Here is a 16852-nt window from a genome sequence, read left to right on the forward strand (position 1 = left end):
GTTTGCAGCTGGTCACACACCCTTCAGGGTGGGGGTCCCCACTGGGGTGCCTGGCCAGTCTGGGTGAGGGGCTGAGGGCCGTTTTCAGGCTGGTGGGTGACTGAAGCTCCCAACCTCTCCTTTTTTTCTTTTTTCTTTTTATTCTGGGAGTTATTTACCTTCTATGGCTGTCACTTGAACTGAGAGCCGGCTTTAGCTCTGAGGTTGGGCTCCAGCTCTGAGACCTCAGCTGCTGAAACTAGGTATCTGGATTTGTTCGGCTTCTATAATTGAAACACTGTTGCAGCTCTAGCTCTGAGGCCCGGCTGGCTGAAAGCAGGTTTCGGGGGTTTGTTTAGCTTCTATAATTGCAACATTGTTTCTTAGAGTACAGCTCAGAGGCCGGCAGCGGCAGGCGGGGATCCTTGGCTTCCTCCATCACTGGAGCAAGCAAGCCTCCTGTTTGCTTCAGCTGCCTGGCTGCCAGCCGCCATCTTGGTTGGCAGTTAATTTGCATATTGCCCTGATTAGCCCATGGGAAGCGTATCGGAGGTATGGTTAATTACCATGTTTGTCTATTATTAGACAGAATATATGTATATGTATGTACTAGAGGCCCGGTGCACAAAAATTTGTGCCCTCAGTGGGGAGAGGGGGGGACACAATGTGAATGCACAGCAGCCTACACCCACCACTAAGAGAAGATAAAAATCGGGTTTGTCTAATTCTTACTTAATACCCTCTTCCAAATTCGGCCGTTCCCTGCCCAGCTTTCAAAGTTTCTTGGCTTGCTTTATGGTTTTCTGTTCTGATTTAAGTGTTTTTTGGTTTTTTCTTTGTTGATCACTCTGGGTATCAGGAACCTTTTGGAGCGCTGAAAATATTCCACACTGATCTGGGTGGAGTTACAGGGGTGTAGCCCTATGTAAAAAATCACCTAGCATAGCCCGGCCAGCTTGGCTCAGTGGTTGAGCTTTGACCATGAACCAGGAGATCATGGTTCCATTCCCAGTCAGGGCACATGCCCAGGTGCAGGCTTGATTCCCAGTAGGGGGTGTGCAGGAGGCAGCCGATCAATGATTCTCTCTCATCATTGATGCTTCTATTTCTCTCTTTTCCTTCCTCTCTGAAATCAATAATAATAAAAGACTATACATATATATAAAAGAATCCCTATTTTTTGTAAGTACTATAAAAGAATTTGTACTTACTATTTTGGACTATATATATTGTCTAGTAAGAAAAGATTACTTTTCTGGCAGGAAGGGAAGGTTGTACATTTTCATAGGCATAGAAATAAATCTATTTTTAATATTTAGCCTTCTGAAAAAATTGATTAGAACTATGTATTAGGCAACATTCAAATAAAAACTATTAAAGTATTAAAATTTTATTGTATTAGAACAATGTAGATATATTAATTTCATAAATATTTACCTCTATACCTACTAAATACTAGTAAGAATTAAGATGCATTGAAATATCAGAGTAACTAAAATTTTAAATCTTATTTCATCAACCAAATGTATGCCATTTCTTTATCTTATTAAGTACTGAAGAATTAGAAATAAGTTCAAGAATTTACCACAAGTTTTAGAAAAATATTTTTGCCTAAACTCTTTTGATGGTGTTCTTTTGTCCTTTCCCTAAAAGTTCTTGTGTGTAGCATTTCCTAAAAACGCTTTTGATCATCAAGGGGAAACTGTTTCTCTGAATGGCAATAGAGATCAAAAACAGTGAAATGCATTGTTTTCCAATTAATTAAAGCTCAGACAGCAAGTTCTAAGTGATAGAAGCTTTCAGGGGAGAAATAAGAGGCACAGTGACTGAGAGTCTTCATTTGCATAAAGACTGAGATATAAGAAACAATGGATTTCCACTAAGGATTATAAATCAATGAACATTTTTACTTCTGGAAACTGAATCAGGTTTTTCAGTAGGAGTGTGGAATAACAAAATGAATACTAGAATGAGATACAGCAGTACCCCAAGTTTTGGCAAAATGAACATAAACTTTAAAACAGCTCTCCATTATCAGTGTCATGTCATGAGGCATCTTTTCCACAGCTAGCCAGTTATGTGATTCTGAAATAGCCATTTAGAAGGTTTTATATATGTAAAGAGCTAAGGTTGATATTACTGAGAAATGCTCAGAAAACATTATTAAAGCTCAAACCAAATGAACATATTTATTGAATGCTTATAATTTGCAAGGTATCACATACTAAAAGCTATAGGTTTTTAACCTCAGATTTAACAAAAAATAGGTAATAATCTGAACAATGATTATACATTTACATAATAAACATGATATTACAAATTAGTACCTCAATAATTATCAAATTTAGATAATGAATGCTAGATAAGCCTTTAGGATGGAGGTATTACCTCAGTCTCATCTTATATAATAAAAGCCCAATATGCTAGGTGTCCGGTCGACCGGTCGGCCATTCAACCAATCAAAGTGTAATGTGCTAGCCCTGACTGGTTTGGCTCAGTGGATAGAGCGTCGGCCTGCGGACTGAGGGGTTGTGAGTTCGATTCTGGTCAAGGGCATGTACCTTGATTGCGGGCACATTCCCAGTGGGAGGTGTGCAGGAGGCACCTGATCGATGTTTCTCTGTCATCGATGTTTCTAACTATCTCTCTCCCTTCCGCTCTGTAAAAAATCAATAAAATATATTTTAAAAAAAAACACAAAAACAAACAAAAAAACCCCACAAAGTGTAATGTGCTAATGATATGCTAAGACCACTCAAACGCTCGCTGTGATAAGCACTGACCACCAGGGGGCAGACAGTTGACCAGCTAACCAGTTGCTATGACATGCACTGACTACCAGGGGACAGACGCTCCAACCAGTAGGTTAACTTGCTGCTGGGGTCCAGCCCATCAGGATTGAGTGAGATGGGCCAGACACACCCTGGAGCCCTCCCTTGGTCCCTCCCCGGCTGACCAACCTCCTGTGTCTCTCCCTGGCCCTGATCGTGCACCGGTGGGGTCCCTCGTCCTGGCCTGCACCTTCTCACAATCCGGGATACCTCAGGAGATGTCAGAGAGCCAGTTTCAGCCCGATCCCGCAGGCCAGGGTGAGGGATCCCACTGATGCACGAATTCGTGCACCCGGCCTCTAGTAGCAGTTATAAAATCTTTTGAGGACAGAATTTATGTAGGTGAACAGAAACTTCTGTATTTCCATCTAAAACACCTTGAAAATACATTAATTGAAATTAGGAATCTTTACCATTGAGATTATTATGTATTACTTACCAGGTCCTGAGACTCCATGCACATAACCAAATGTGCTTTCTTTATCTTCATCACGTATTTTTGGTAGCTTGGAGAAATCCATTGTGTTAATTTACCTAAGGGGAAAAATTAAGTCATAATTACAAACCCTAACGCAAAAGAACCAAGATAGGTAGTCAACTCTCATTGATGGTGTATTTTGAGTTATTACCACTTCTTCAAAGTAAAATAAAAAATTCTTAAAATGTGATTAAAAGTACCTCATTCCTGGATGCTTTACAATTATTAAAATTCAGAATTATATATCCTCATGAAAACTGTCCCATAAAAAATACTGAGAAGCCCTAACAGGTTTGGCTCAATGGATAGAGCGTTGGCCTGCGAACTCAAGGGTCCCAGGTTCGATTCCGGTCAAAGGCATGTACCTTGGTTGCAGGCACATACCCAGTAGGGAGTGTGAAGGAGGCAGCTGATCGATGTTTCTCTCTCATCAATGTTTCTAACTCTCTATCCCTCTCCCTTCCTCTCTGTAAGGAATCAATAAAATATATATTTTTTAAAAATACTGAGTATAACAATGTGAAGTCTTCTCAATGGTTTATCCAGCCCTACATCTTGCCCTCTCCCCCATTATCTTTCTGACCATCTCTCCAATTACTTCTACCCTTAATCATTCTGCATATACAGGAGTGGGAAAAATTAAGTTTAAAGTCGTAATAATAAGTAATACAATAATGTACTCACAACTGTAAATCTACTTTTGCCCACCCCTGTATACACTGAATTCCTTGCCATTTCTCAAAAGCATACATGTTCTGCCTCAGGGTCTTTGTACATGTTGCTCCCTCTACCTAGAGTACTCTTCTTGCAGATATCTGCTCCTATACTTCCTTCAGGTCTTTACTCAACTGTCCCCTACTCCAAGAGGCTTCTCTGCCCATCTATTTAAATCACAACATAGCTCCTCCTTCACTGCTTTATTTTTCATCATCTTATTTTTATTTTACATTTATTTTTATTTTTTAATCCTCCCTCGAGAATATTTTCCCAGGGTTTTGCTTGTTTTTTAGAGAGAGTGAAAGGGAAGGGGAGAGACAGAGAGAAACACTGATGTGAGACACATCAATTGGTTGCCTCTCGTGTGCACCCCGACCAGGATAAGGGATCAAGCCTGCAACTGAGGTACGTGCCCTTGATCAGAATCAAACCCGGCACACTTCAGTCCACAGGATGATGCTCTATCCACTGAGCCAAATCAGCTAGGGTACATTTAATTTTTGAATGTATTATCCATCTTTAAAATTTTTCTGAAAGCACTTTTCTTTTTTTTTAGCAGAACATGTAACAGTTTAAGTAACTCAGTTCAACCTCTTTTCTTTATGGATGTGCAAACTGAAAAACCTAAAGAATTAACTATTCAAGTCCAAAATAGAAAACTGGGGGCAGATGCAAAGCAGAAAGTTTATTTTTGACCACTGGTCTAAGTTAAAAATTATTGATGTTTAATAATGGAGATAAAATACATGTACATATAAAAAGCTAAACTATGCCCCAGAAACAACCATAAAGTAAAGGTCACAGATCAATAAGTAATAGTGTTAAATCATATAAGTTATCTACTAAAAGTTCAATAATTAGAATATTTAGGGAGCACAGGTTGAATGAAGGTCAGGTAAAAATATTGGATAAAATAGAAAGAAAAAAAAGGTAGCAAAGGCATTTCCGTTGGGGAAATAATAAAAACAAAAGAATAGAGAAATTTATAAGAAGTTAACAGACTATGAAGAAAGGTTTTATTAGGACAACAGTGAGAAATAAAGATACAAAGGTAAAGACATTTCTTTGTGGGTCTTGAAATGAAATGCCAAGTAGACTTGAATCTACAAACAATCCTATATAATAAAGAGCTAATATACTAATTAAACCAGATGGCAGAACAACCTTCCAGTATAACCAGTGGGCAGGGGGTAGGGCCTCGAGGCAGCTGGGGCTGTGAGGGCCAAGTTCCTTGCACGAATTTTGTGCATCAGGCCTCTAACAGAAAATAACCGAAAATGGAGTGAGAACTTTAATGGGGAAAATGATGTTCAGTTAATTTAACAGGTTAGATTGAAAAGCTCTAGAAATAGTTATGATTTGAGTATCAATTGAATTCAATTTATTAAATGTTTATTGAGCTTCTACCAAGGTAAAGAAACTGTGTTAAACGTAGTGAATAAGGATTGTGAATAAAAGGAGCTTTCACTAGCTTTAAACAACTGTACATAAAAAGCACAATGACTTAAGTGTTCAAAACGACCACACAATGAAAGCCAAGAAGAAACTGATTTGAATGTGGGAGAAGTGTTAACCAATGTGAATGAAGTAGAGGGAACAGGTAGCTGAAAAGTAAGTTTTGAGGCTGGCTGAGTTGAGTCTAGATATGAAGAATACCAAAAGAGAGGAAAACCAAATCCTGAGCCTTGGGGGTTAATTCTGGCAGGATGGGAAAGTTTTTTTAGTCTTTCAAGAGCTATTGAAGGATCATCAGGAGAACCATATATTCCATGGAGTACAATTTGTAATCCATTAGTCAAGATATCAAGGATTGGGGAGGGGAGTATAACAATGAAGTCATTAACAGAGGAGTTATGGTTTGAAATACTGGTGCCATCAGAATGGAGATGGTGGACAGGTCTAGAATGGAATGATTAAAGAAATAGGCAAGAGTATAAACAAAAATTAAAACCGTATGGAGATTTGGAAGACATTAAAGTGAGTCAAATATGATCTAAGGAGCAGGAAAAGTGCCAAGAACTTGAAGATGATATCAGTGATAAGATAGAGACAGACTATCAGGAAGTTGGTAGTTTACTGATAAAGATGAAGGCAGGGTAAAAGTCATCAAAAATAATGGAACTGAATTAGAAAGAAAAAATAAACCAGACATCATAGTCACAAATACCACAATAAAAATCACAAGGATTTTGGGATTCTCAGTAGGAAAATTAATTGGAGAAGGGCATTTGAGGAAGGAAGAAGAAAAAGGGGAAACTGGTTTACCAGGATTCTTAGCTTCCTAAAGACAGGGCTATTGATTAAGCATGTATGGGATTGCAAATACTGGAATACAAAGAGATGGAACAAGTTTTTCTAGAAACTACTTAGGCAATAGGGGGAAAAACAAAGTTTAAAGACAAACACTTATTTGGGAAATGGGTTGGGCAAAGTTTTAAAAAAAGTAGTGAACGAGCAAATGAGGTCAAATTTTAAAATCAAAGATGTTCAAAGTCAGAAGGAAACTTGATAATCATGTAGTCTAACTTCCTCCCCAAATATGGGTATTTCCTTCAGGGCATTCATGATACATAGTCATCCGTCTTTGAAGTGGAAATGGCACAAGATCTTGAGTCAGCAGACTCAGGACTCAGGCGGATTCTGCCAGTGACATGCTATAAATCAAAATCTCTTATGTTCATTTGTAAAATAGGAATAATGCTATCATCCGCCCCAGAGCTGTGATTAAATGACAAATTTCTTGCCTGGCTGGTATGGCTCAGAGGTCGAGTGTCAGACCATGAACCAGTAGGTCATGGTTTCATTTCTTGTTAGGACACATGCCCTGTCTGTGGGTTTGATCCTCAGTCGGGGGTAAGGGGGAATGCAGGAGGCAGCAGGTGGATGTTTCTTTCTCATCAATGTTTCTACCTCTCTATCCCTCTCCCTTCGCCACTTTAAAATCAATAAAAATATATATTTAAAAATGACAATTTCTTAAAGAGTTCCCTGTGACATGTAAAATGCTTATATTCAGTATTAATACTGGTATTTAAATAGGGCCTCACCCTGGCTGGTGTTGCCCAGTAGTTAGAGTGTCAGCCCACACACTGATGGGTCACAGGTTTGATTCCAGGTCAAGGGCATGTACCTGGGTTGTAGGTTCGACCCCAACCCCGGTCGGGGCATGTGCAGGAAGCAACCCATTGATGTTTCACATCGATGTTTCTTTCTCTCCCTCTGTTCCACTCTAAATAAATAATTAAATAAATAAATAAATAGAAAAATACCTTTGGGTGAGGATCAACAACAAAAAACAAACAGGGCCTCAATTTTGAAAAAACACCATTATATTTTTAGAAATCTTCTTTTAGAGAATTGTCTTGTATCTAATCTAAATCACCTTCCCCATAACTTCTACCCTCTAACCCTGTTTCTTCCAAGTACTGTAGCCACAGAGTAAACATGTTCTCTCTCCAAGCAAATTCTCTTTAGTGCCTTCAACTGTTCCTCAAAGATTAATCTTTTTTTTTTCAGATCTACACTCCCAAGGCTACCCTTTTCTGAAAGTATTTCATGATGTAAATGTTTCTTTTAAATCAGAGCAAACAAAATAAGAACAGTATTCTAGATGTTGTATGAGTAAGTACTGAAGAGTACCTCTTCATTTGTTCTGGGTGCTTCTTTATATTGAGAGACAGAGACCAAGGATTTGAGTCAGACAGATAGAGTTTGAATTTAAAAGTTGTGGCCTTGGGCAAATCAAATGCTTTCAACTTTAGGAGCCTCAGTTTCACCTGTAAAATCTAATGGGGTTGTTGTTAGGCACCTAACAGTAAGTCTGACAGAAAAGTAATACTAATGACTACTAATTCTGTTAATGCAAGCTAAGATTGCCTAATTTCTAAAAAGTGACTAATGTATTCTTTTTAAAAATATAAATATATTTTTACTGATTTCAGAGAGAAAGGAAGAGGGAGAGAGAGATAGAAACATCAATGATGAGAACCATTGATTGGCTGCCTCCTGCACGCCAGCCCCTGGGGATTAAGCCCACAACCTAGGAATATGCCCTTAACCAGAATCGAACCTGGGAGCATCCGCAGGCCGATGCTCCATCCACTGAGCCAAACTGGCTAGGGCTACCTAATGTATTCTAATCATCTTGTTACTTGAACCAAATCTAGTCACTTGACTATATTTTTCTTAATTATTATTATATACTAGAGGCCTGTTGCACAAAGAGATCCGTGCAATAGGCCTTCCTTTCCCCTGGCTGCTGGCACCGGTTTTCCTCCGGCACTCAGCACCCAGGCACTCAGCACCCAGGCCGGAGCCGTGAGGCAGGCCCCAGAGCCGTGAGGCTTCGCTGCACCGCCAGCCCCAGGGCCGTGAGGCTTCGCTCCACCACTTGGAGCCTACGTATGCAAATTAACTGCCATCTTTGTTAGGTTAATTTGCATACTGTCCTGATTGACTTGTTAGTGTAGCAAAGGTACAGTCAATTTACATGTTTGTCTATTATTAGATAATATAGTCTTTTTGGCCATAACTTCATTTTCTAAAACTAAATATATTTTTTAAAGTATCAATGATGTGACAGGTGCTGTATTATAGGTTGAAAATACAATGGAGTAAGACAATCCCCCCTACCCCCCAAGGAGCTTCTGGCTTGGTGTGCTAAAAAGACAAATGGGTAGTTACAATAAGGTGACAAATGTGCTCTCATAGAAACAGTGCAGGCTGCTTTAGAAGAGCATAAAGCACAGGCATCTAACCTAGACTTGGGCAGGACAGGAGTGACTTAGAGGAGGCAAAGTTGAGACTTGTAAGATGGACAAGAAGGCATTAGAGTATATAGTAGAGCTTCATTACAAATGGTTCAAATCTCCTAAGGTTCATAAAGATGTCTAGAAAGTTCATGAGGCAATAATGGTGTCTTTTCTGATTTTTAATATAAATATTTACATACATTCCTTTTAAAACAACAGTGAAATGTATGAGCAATGATTAGTAGAAATCAAATGGGTCTGTTCAGGATTCAGCTGCCTTGTGGGTTTATCACACAGCTGGATTATCCTAGTCACAAAGGAAATAGATGATTCTGCAGTTTTAAATGTTTTTGTTTTTAGGAATATATTGTTTAGTTTATGACAAAGACAGCAGGCATTAGGAATAGTGACACCAAAGTAATAAGAGAAACAAGAAGTGATAATTCTATAGATTTACTACTTAGAGATGCTTTTCACCAGATCCACAAATTTACATTTATCTGATTAATATTCTTATACAGTTGACACTTGAACAACACAAGACATTGACCCCCACACAGTTGAAAATCCATGCATAACTTCGGACTCCCCCAAAACTCAACTACTAATAGACTACTGCTGACCAGAAGTATTACTGATAACATAAGCCGTCAATTAACATATATTTTGTATATTATATGTAATACATACTATATTCTTACAATAAAGTAAGCTACAGAAAAGAAAATGGTAAGAAAATCATAAGGAATAGGAAATATATTCACATTACCTGCATGTATTTACTGAGAAAAATCCACATATAAATGGATGCACAGTTCAAACCTGCATTGTTCAAGATCAACTATATATAAAGTCAAGTTGATTGTACTTTTTAAAAAGCCAGTGTTAAGAGAAAAACATGATGATGACTATGAGTAATTTTGCTTTCTCTACTCCACTGTGTTATATGTAGAGAAGTAGTTGCAAATACATCCCCAAACCAGCTCTTAACATATCTTTCATGATAAAATAAGAAAATTATGAACATACCAGCTTTTAAAGCATAAAATGAAGGAATTCCAAAGCATTTCTGTCCACTTTTGGTATTTTAATATAATTACCATATTTTTCCGTGTATAAGATGCTATTTTTTCCTAAAATCTTTAGACTGAAAATCAAGGGGCATCTTACACATGGAAGTCAGCCAAGGAGGGAGCTACATGGGTGCATAGCTGCCCATATCTTGCCAAACAGGCTTCCCCCAATCACAAGCCTTACTGTTACTGACATCAGCTGATGCCGTAATTGGAGGTGGAGATGGAGAGTGAGCAGATGCAACAGGGACCAGAGCGTTCTGAGCCCATAAAGATGTCAAAAAAATAAAGAGATAAATACTGGTAAGCGATTGTCTTACTCTGCAAAATTCAAACTGAATGTAATCAGCTATGCAAAATAGCATGGAAACAGAGCTGCAGAGAGACAATCTGTACCTCCTCCCACTGAGTGTATGATTAGACAGTGGAGAAAACAGGAAGAACAACTCCTTAAGATGCCAAAAAAGAAGAAGATCTTAAGAAGAAAACCAGCGCCGAGACCGGCTTGGCTCAGTGGATAGAGCATCAGCCTGCGGACTGAAAGGTCCCGGGTTCGATTCCGGTCGGGGGCATGTACCTGGGTTGCGGGCACATCCCCAGTGTTTATTCAATGCCAGGCAAGAATGTTTGCAAGCGAAATGATCATTGTTGATTTTATAGGAAAGGCAAAACAGTGCTTCTATTTCATGAGGAGAGAAGGGTTGGCCATGAGAATGGGAAACTTGCAGCAGAGGCTCAAGACTTGGATTATGGAGCAGCGCCAGAGTGGCTTATGTGTGTCAACCATGTTTATTCAATGCCAGGCAAGAATGTTTGCAAGCGAAATGATCATTATTGATTTTATAGGAAAGGCAAAACAGTGCTTCTATTTCATGAGGAGAGAAGGGTTGGCCATGAGAACACGAGCAAAGTTAGTCCAGAAAATGCCACCAGTTTATGAGGATGATCTCACATTATAGACAGTGACTCAGAAGACAGTAGTGATACAACAGAAGCTGAAGAAATTGATATGTCTCGAATGAATAGTGATGAAGAAGAGAGCAGTGATGCGACAGAGGCTGAAAAATGGGATATGCTGCATAATATCATAGTACTGATATGTAAACATTACCTGCAGTAATGACTAAATAAAAATGTGTTCTGTTTTATGTTTAAAATATTGATTTCTTAATTTTGGGTTGGAAAAGTGGGAGGTGTCGTATATATGGGGTGTCTTATACACAGAAAAATATGGTATATTTTAATTTTGGCTCCAGCAACAGGAAGCCATACACTTGCTGTGGCCCTGCCTGGAATGTTTTTGCCTCACTCCCATGAAATAGTCCCCTTCTGCCCACTGTCATCCTCAACTCTCTTAGCCTGATTTTCCTCATAGCACTTATAACTACCAGAAAGATTACAGTTATTATTTTCTAATTTACTTGTTTACTGTCTGTATCACTCCATAGAATTCAAGTTTCATAAGTACACAGTGAATGGTTACTGGATAACTTCAGATTCCCCTAATACCACTTCCGTTTAACAAATAGGGAAACTAAAAGAATGGAGATTTCAATAATTTGACCCAAGACCACAAAATTAATAAGCAGAAAAGGTGGGATTTGAATCTAGACAGTCTTATTCCAAAGCCTGTAACTAGGCTACTTTCTCTTCTCTGCATCTAAACAATTCTATAAGGTGCAGGGGACAATAGTCTCTGCCTCAAGGCAGCAGTTTTATCGGATTAGACATGGAGGTGTCCAGGAAGGACAGGAAACTGTGGTCAGGATAGAGGACAGCTGTCAGCCCTTCAGGGTAGGTTTCAGAAACATAGCCTGTTCACACCCTTCAAAGGCCACCCTGCACCTGGTGACTGAGCAAAGTGAAGGTATAAAAGCCCAGTCGCATCAGCCTGGGGTAGGATACTGTCACAAGCAATACTTCATTCCATATTTCCCCACCAGTTTGGTTGAGGTTTTGTTGGACTTGCATTGCATTTCAAGTTCTTCCTCTGCCCAACTCTGCTTCAGACACCTCCCTTTCACAAACAGGTTGATCCCTAACAAACATCTCATACACCAAACTGTTTCTTGGCATCTGCTTCCACAGAACCCAAAATATTCAAATAATAAAATACTGAACAATTACTGCCAGGACAATTGAAACTTAAGACTCACATTTAAACCCCTATAATTTTTGGCCTGTTTTCTGTCTTAGTTATCTTGTAGTTATATTGTCAAATGAGAAAAGAAATACAAAAGTGGATTTAAGAAGCAGGGTATTTAGAACAATGCTTGGGTTAAATCAAGCAACTGACATGGAGGTTAAGTCCCCATACAACCAAAGCCTTAGTTTCTACAGGGAATTTGCTCCTCATCCTTCAAATCTTAGATGGAGCCTCATCATCAGTAGTTACAGAAAAAGAAGTCCCAACTCATGAGAGTTTATTTAACTTCTAAAGCACTGTATTCTTATAGAATTGGAAACTATGCTTTCCTAGGTCCAGAAGTTTTAGGCTCCAGCCTCTTAACAGTTAAACACTTACAGAAACACCCAAGGATTGGTACTAAGTAACAGGCTCTCTGAACATTAAACTCTGCAATCCCCACAGCACTCAAATAAGGGTTCCCATTGTACTTCTAAAGCTTTTCCACCAATATACCTCAATTGCAGGAAAACAAGTAAACAATGAAATGAATAAATAACCTCCCCCCACCCTTCTTCTCCCCAGAATCTTGACTGAGAATCGTGTAACAGTCTTCTGTAAGCAGAGAAATTTCTTTGTATGCTCTTGTATATTTTTTTCCAATAAGAAATGTAAATTTTATTAAGTACTAGCCTTTTCTGCTAATGCCAGTGTTTCAAAAGCATTCCACTGAACATGGACTAGCATTACTTTTGGTATGTTTCATGCTCTCTACTTCATCTCATCCAATATCTGTTTTACAAGAAAAACATGAAAGTGCTTCCTCCCCACAAATAAAAATGATTCATATTATGTTGACTTCACCACTGAGTTGGGCTAAGCATATAGCACATAACAGTGAAAACAAAAATACCCAACTAAAATCTTCTGCTTCACTTTTAAATGCTTATGTCTCTATGCTAGCAATTTTCAACCTTTTTCATCTCATGGCACACAAACACTAATTACTAAAATTCTGTGGCACACCAAAAGATATAAAGATTATATCTTTATATACTGTTGATCTGACAAAAAATATAGGTACAATTTTGATTCATTCACCCAAGACACATGTGTGTTGGCTCTTGTCATTTTTATTATTTGACAATCTAAGGGAAAAGAGACGTCAGTGCCCCAGACTAAACAGTCAGTTATGGTATGTTTTAAAAATTCTTGTGGTACACCAGTATATGAAAAAGCAAAGGCTTTGAACAATATTAAGAAAGCAACTCCCAAAACATTTTAACTTGCAATGAGCAAATTATAGTGCAGGTTAGATAATATGGAAAGTTAATCTTATCCTAAATCTCCACAAGGTCCAAACTATCATGATATGATTTAATGCTAAAGTCATATATGCTATTTAATTATTTCTTCCCAATATAATACACAGCTATTCTTGATGCTCTCAATCATTTAAAAAATAAAAGCATGACACCTACTTCAAAAACAGTCGCTTTCATGAAAACAGTGTGGTATACACAACTGCTCTCATAGATTACAACTCAATAATTACATAAAAATGTGCCTTACGCTGAATTCCTACTTTGATAAGAATTGTAATTTACAACTAAGATTCCTACAGTCAAAAACTGTAGGGTTCCTGCCCCATATTTGTGAAAGATTAAAAAAACAACCAAACCCTGCTTTAGAAGGGGAAAAATCCAGAAGGTATGCACAGGCAACTATCTGATCTAATGAGTCATCAGTCTCTCCCATACACACTGTAGAACACTGCAGTGGCAAATCACACCACCAGAGGCCCACTTTTTTTTCCTTCCATCTTACAAGGTCCTCTCCAAATTGCTACTGGTTAATGTATTATACATGGTAATCTCATCCCAGAAATAATTCTTTTAAATACCAGTCTTGGATGATACGGCTGTTGGGGGCAAGGGTGAGGTGTTATATGAAAGCTAAGTACCAAGGTTTTAAGATAATATTTATTTACATATAAGTTCCTGGGGCACTTCATTGACACTGAAATATTATTTTAATGTAACACTTGAAAAAGTACATTCTATCCAACTGATTAAAAGCTACCTTTGGAAGTAATAGTTAAAAGATGAGGAAAAGTCTAGTTGATTACAATCAAATACTTATTTGCATACGCAGTTTACCTTCTTAGAAAAAGGCATCATGAATCTGTTTAATATTCTTAAGCTTGGTCAAAAAAGTTATAGGACAGGTAGAATTCCAGCTAACAACATTACCTTATATAGACAGAGCATAGTATTAAATCATTTTGTGAAGCATTTTCTACTCATTTCATTTAACCTACCTCCTCAGTAATCCCATTAGGAAGGCTTAGTGGCAGATTACTGACTATGCATAACTAGTTCCCTATTTTTTCCTGGTCGACAAAACCCTAACTTGGTTCAATTCTGATTAGCCCATCAAAGTCATTCCAATGCCCTTGCCAGCGAGTGGTCTGGAAATGAGAATAACTTTTAGACCAATAAGAGGTAAGGCAAAGTTTGTTGCGGAGGTTCTGGAAATTTCTTTGCTCTTTTAAACAGTCTGCTACTCCAAGTTCACCGTGAAAAGGATTGTTCTTAGCAAATTCTCTTCTGAGAATATCCTTAACTTTCATGGCCTCTGAGTCCTGCAATGGTGGTTAGGCTTTTGGATAGATTTTCTCAGTCAGCTATGAAGTGACTTTCCCAATTTAAAAAAATGCTAGCGGTCATGCATGAGAATTATATCCCCTTCCGAAGTAGTCAACCTAGAAATTTTATGACTACCAAAAGAAAGAAAAAGGTCATTGCTCAAGAGACTTAGAAATTTCTCTTGAAAACTGCTTACAAATATCGTAACACCCTTTTGAATCTTATTGAGAACTTATATATATACATATATATATATCTTATTTCAGAGAGAAAGAGAGAGATATAGAAACATCAATGATGAGAGGGAATCATTGATTGGCTGCCTCCTGCACGCCCCTCACCGGGGACCGAACCCGCAACCCAGGCATGTGCCCTTGACCAGAATCGAACCCGGGACCCTTCAGTCCACAGGCCGAAGCTCTATACACTGAGACAAACCAACTAGGGCTTAAAGAGAACTTCTCTTGATTGTTTTGCCAAGAAAAATTTATGAGCAGTCGAATTAGCCAAATATAAGCAATGCATATATTTGAGATGGATTACATACAAGAGTCAGTACTGACAATGTTGCAGAAAAATGCTATTATATTTGTATTATAAAATAATATTTATATATTCAAATAGATCTGTTCTGTCATTTATTTCATGGATGGAATAGAAGAGAAAGAAGGTTCACAAACTGTGCAAAGGCATATTAACCCAATGTTAAAAATGAAGCATCACCACAAATAGGTCCACCTCCAACTCAGGAATCCATAAAATCTCTGCAATGAAAATATGCCTAATATAGGTGATAAAACACTTCACAGTGTATTTAAAAGTAGTACAGACAGTCAAAAGTCTATACATATTTTCAATTCAGAGGGAAAGAAATCTGCATTTCTAACAATTTGCCCAGTATTCTATGATTAATAATAGCCAGGGTTTATTTAACTAAATTGGCTGTGGGGAGAGGAGAAGGACAATCACTAAAGGTTTTCTTTTTTTTTTTTTTAAATATATATATTTTTAAATGATTTCAGAGAGGAGAGGAGAGGGAGAGATAGAAACATCAATGATGAGAGAGACTCATTGACCAGCTGCCTCCTGCAGGTCCTACACTGGGGGTCACACTGGGGGTCAAGCCCACAACCTGGGCATGTGCCCTGACTGGGAATTGAACCCTGACCTTCTGGTTCATAGGTCGATGCTCAACCACTGAGCCACGTGGGTCGGGCTGAAGAAAGTTTTCAATAGCATGGTTTGCTAGGTACTAACTTCCAGTTCCCCTGGTATGTTCATAGTCTTCAATATTGCTCCTTTGTAGTACTTGCCACTATTGTAATGGAGTTTTCCAATGTCTAGACATCTCCACTACTAAACTGTTTAAGTGCCAGGAAAAAAGGGACTACGTCTCTTTTGTTCATGGAGTACCCCAATTATAGGTAAAGCACCTTGATCCATAGTAGGCAATTACCAAATAGTGCCCAATGACAGTAATGGCAAAGGGATGTGGGAAATAGGCAGTGTGATTCACTGAGTGAAAATACTGTAGATACAACCCCTTTGAAGTGCACACAACGAATATTTCTGTGGCCCAGCCAATATAATGGTATGTAAGAAATGTTTTAATAAAAATTTCATAACTTAATTTTTACAATATCCTGTTATATGTAATTAATAACGAACTACAATGTTTGCTAATGACTGATTACTATAATCGTGTTGCATTCATTTCTCTTACGTGCATTATGCACAGGTGCACCATTTCTCTTCACTAATACCAGCAGCAAATATTTTAGCAGCTCATTGCCACATCATTAGTCTTGTACTGACTTATTTGGTGTGCGCAACAGGAAATATTTTGCTTTCAGAGAACAAGAAAAGTAGGTTTATTTGCATTACACTTATTAATTTATGCAGTTATTCGTGTCTGGTAAATTAATGTTTAAGAAAAAATAATTTTTATTAAAATGTTCTATTATTTTATGTTCATGATTACTCATTTATTCCAGCCCTTTGTATTCAGCATGTCTCTATCGAAATAAACCTATGTTTCTATGAAAAGTTAAGCTTTTGTTTTTTGCAGCCCACATAAACTTAAACCTTGTTTATTTAGTCCATGTTAGCCTTTGAGTTTGACATGCTTGATGTAGGGGCATAATGCTTATACAAAATACATCATATTCGCTTTTGTTTTTACTTGTCAGCTAACAGTTACAAGACTACAGGCCTAAAAGAGGGCCTTAACCCTAGAACTTTAGGGGAAAG

General features: G+C 38.1%; 1 protein-coding gene across 2 annotated transcripts in view; it reads right to left on the minus strand.

Moving 5' to 3' along the window:
• Positions 1 to 16852, minus strand: part of ATP6V1A (ATPase, H+ transporting, lysosomal 70kDa, V1 subunit A) — a 60633-nt gene that overhangs the window by 35349 nt on the left and 8432 nt on the right. For both annotated transcript variants that reach the window (XM_006773600.2, XM_006773599.2), the window contains exon 2: positions 3250 to 3344. In XM_006773600.2, coding sequence (XP_006773663.1) covers positions 3250 to 3331 — 82 coding nt within the window. In that variant the 5' untranslated portion in view covers positions 3332 to 3344. The remainder of the gene's footprint in view (positions 1 to 3249; positions 3345 to 16852) is intronic.

This window comes from Myotis davidii, unplaced genomic scaffold (assembly GCF_000327345.1).
Source record: "Myotis davidii unplaced genomic scaffold, ASM32734v1 scaffold201, whole genome shotgun sequence".
In the NCBI taxonomy this organism is placed as follows: Eukaryota; Metazoa; Chordata; class Mammalia; order Chiroptera; family Vespertilionidae; genus Myotis; species Myotis davidii.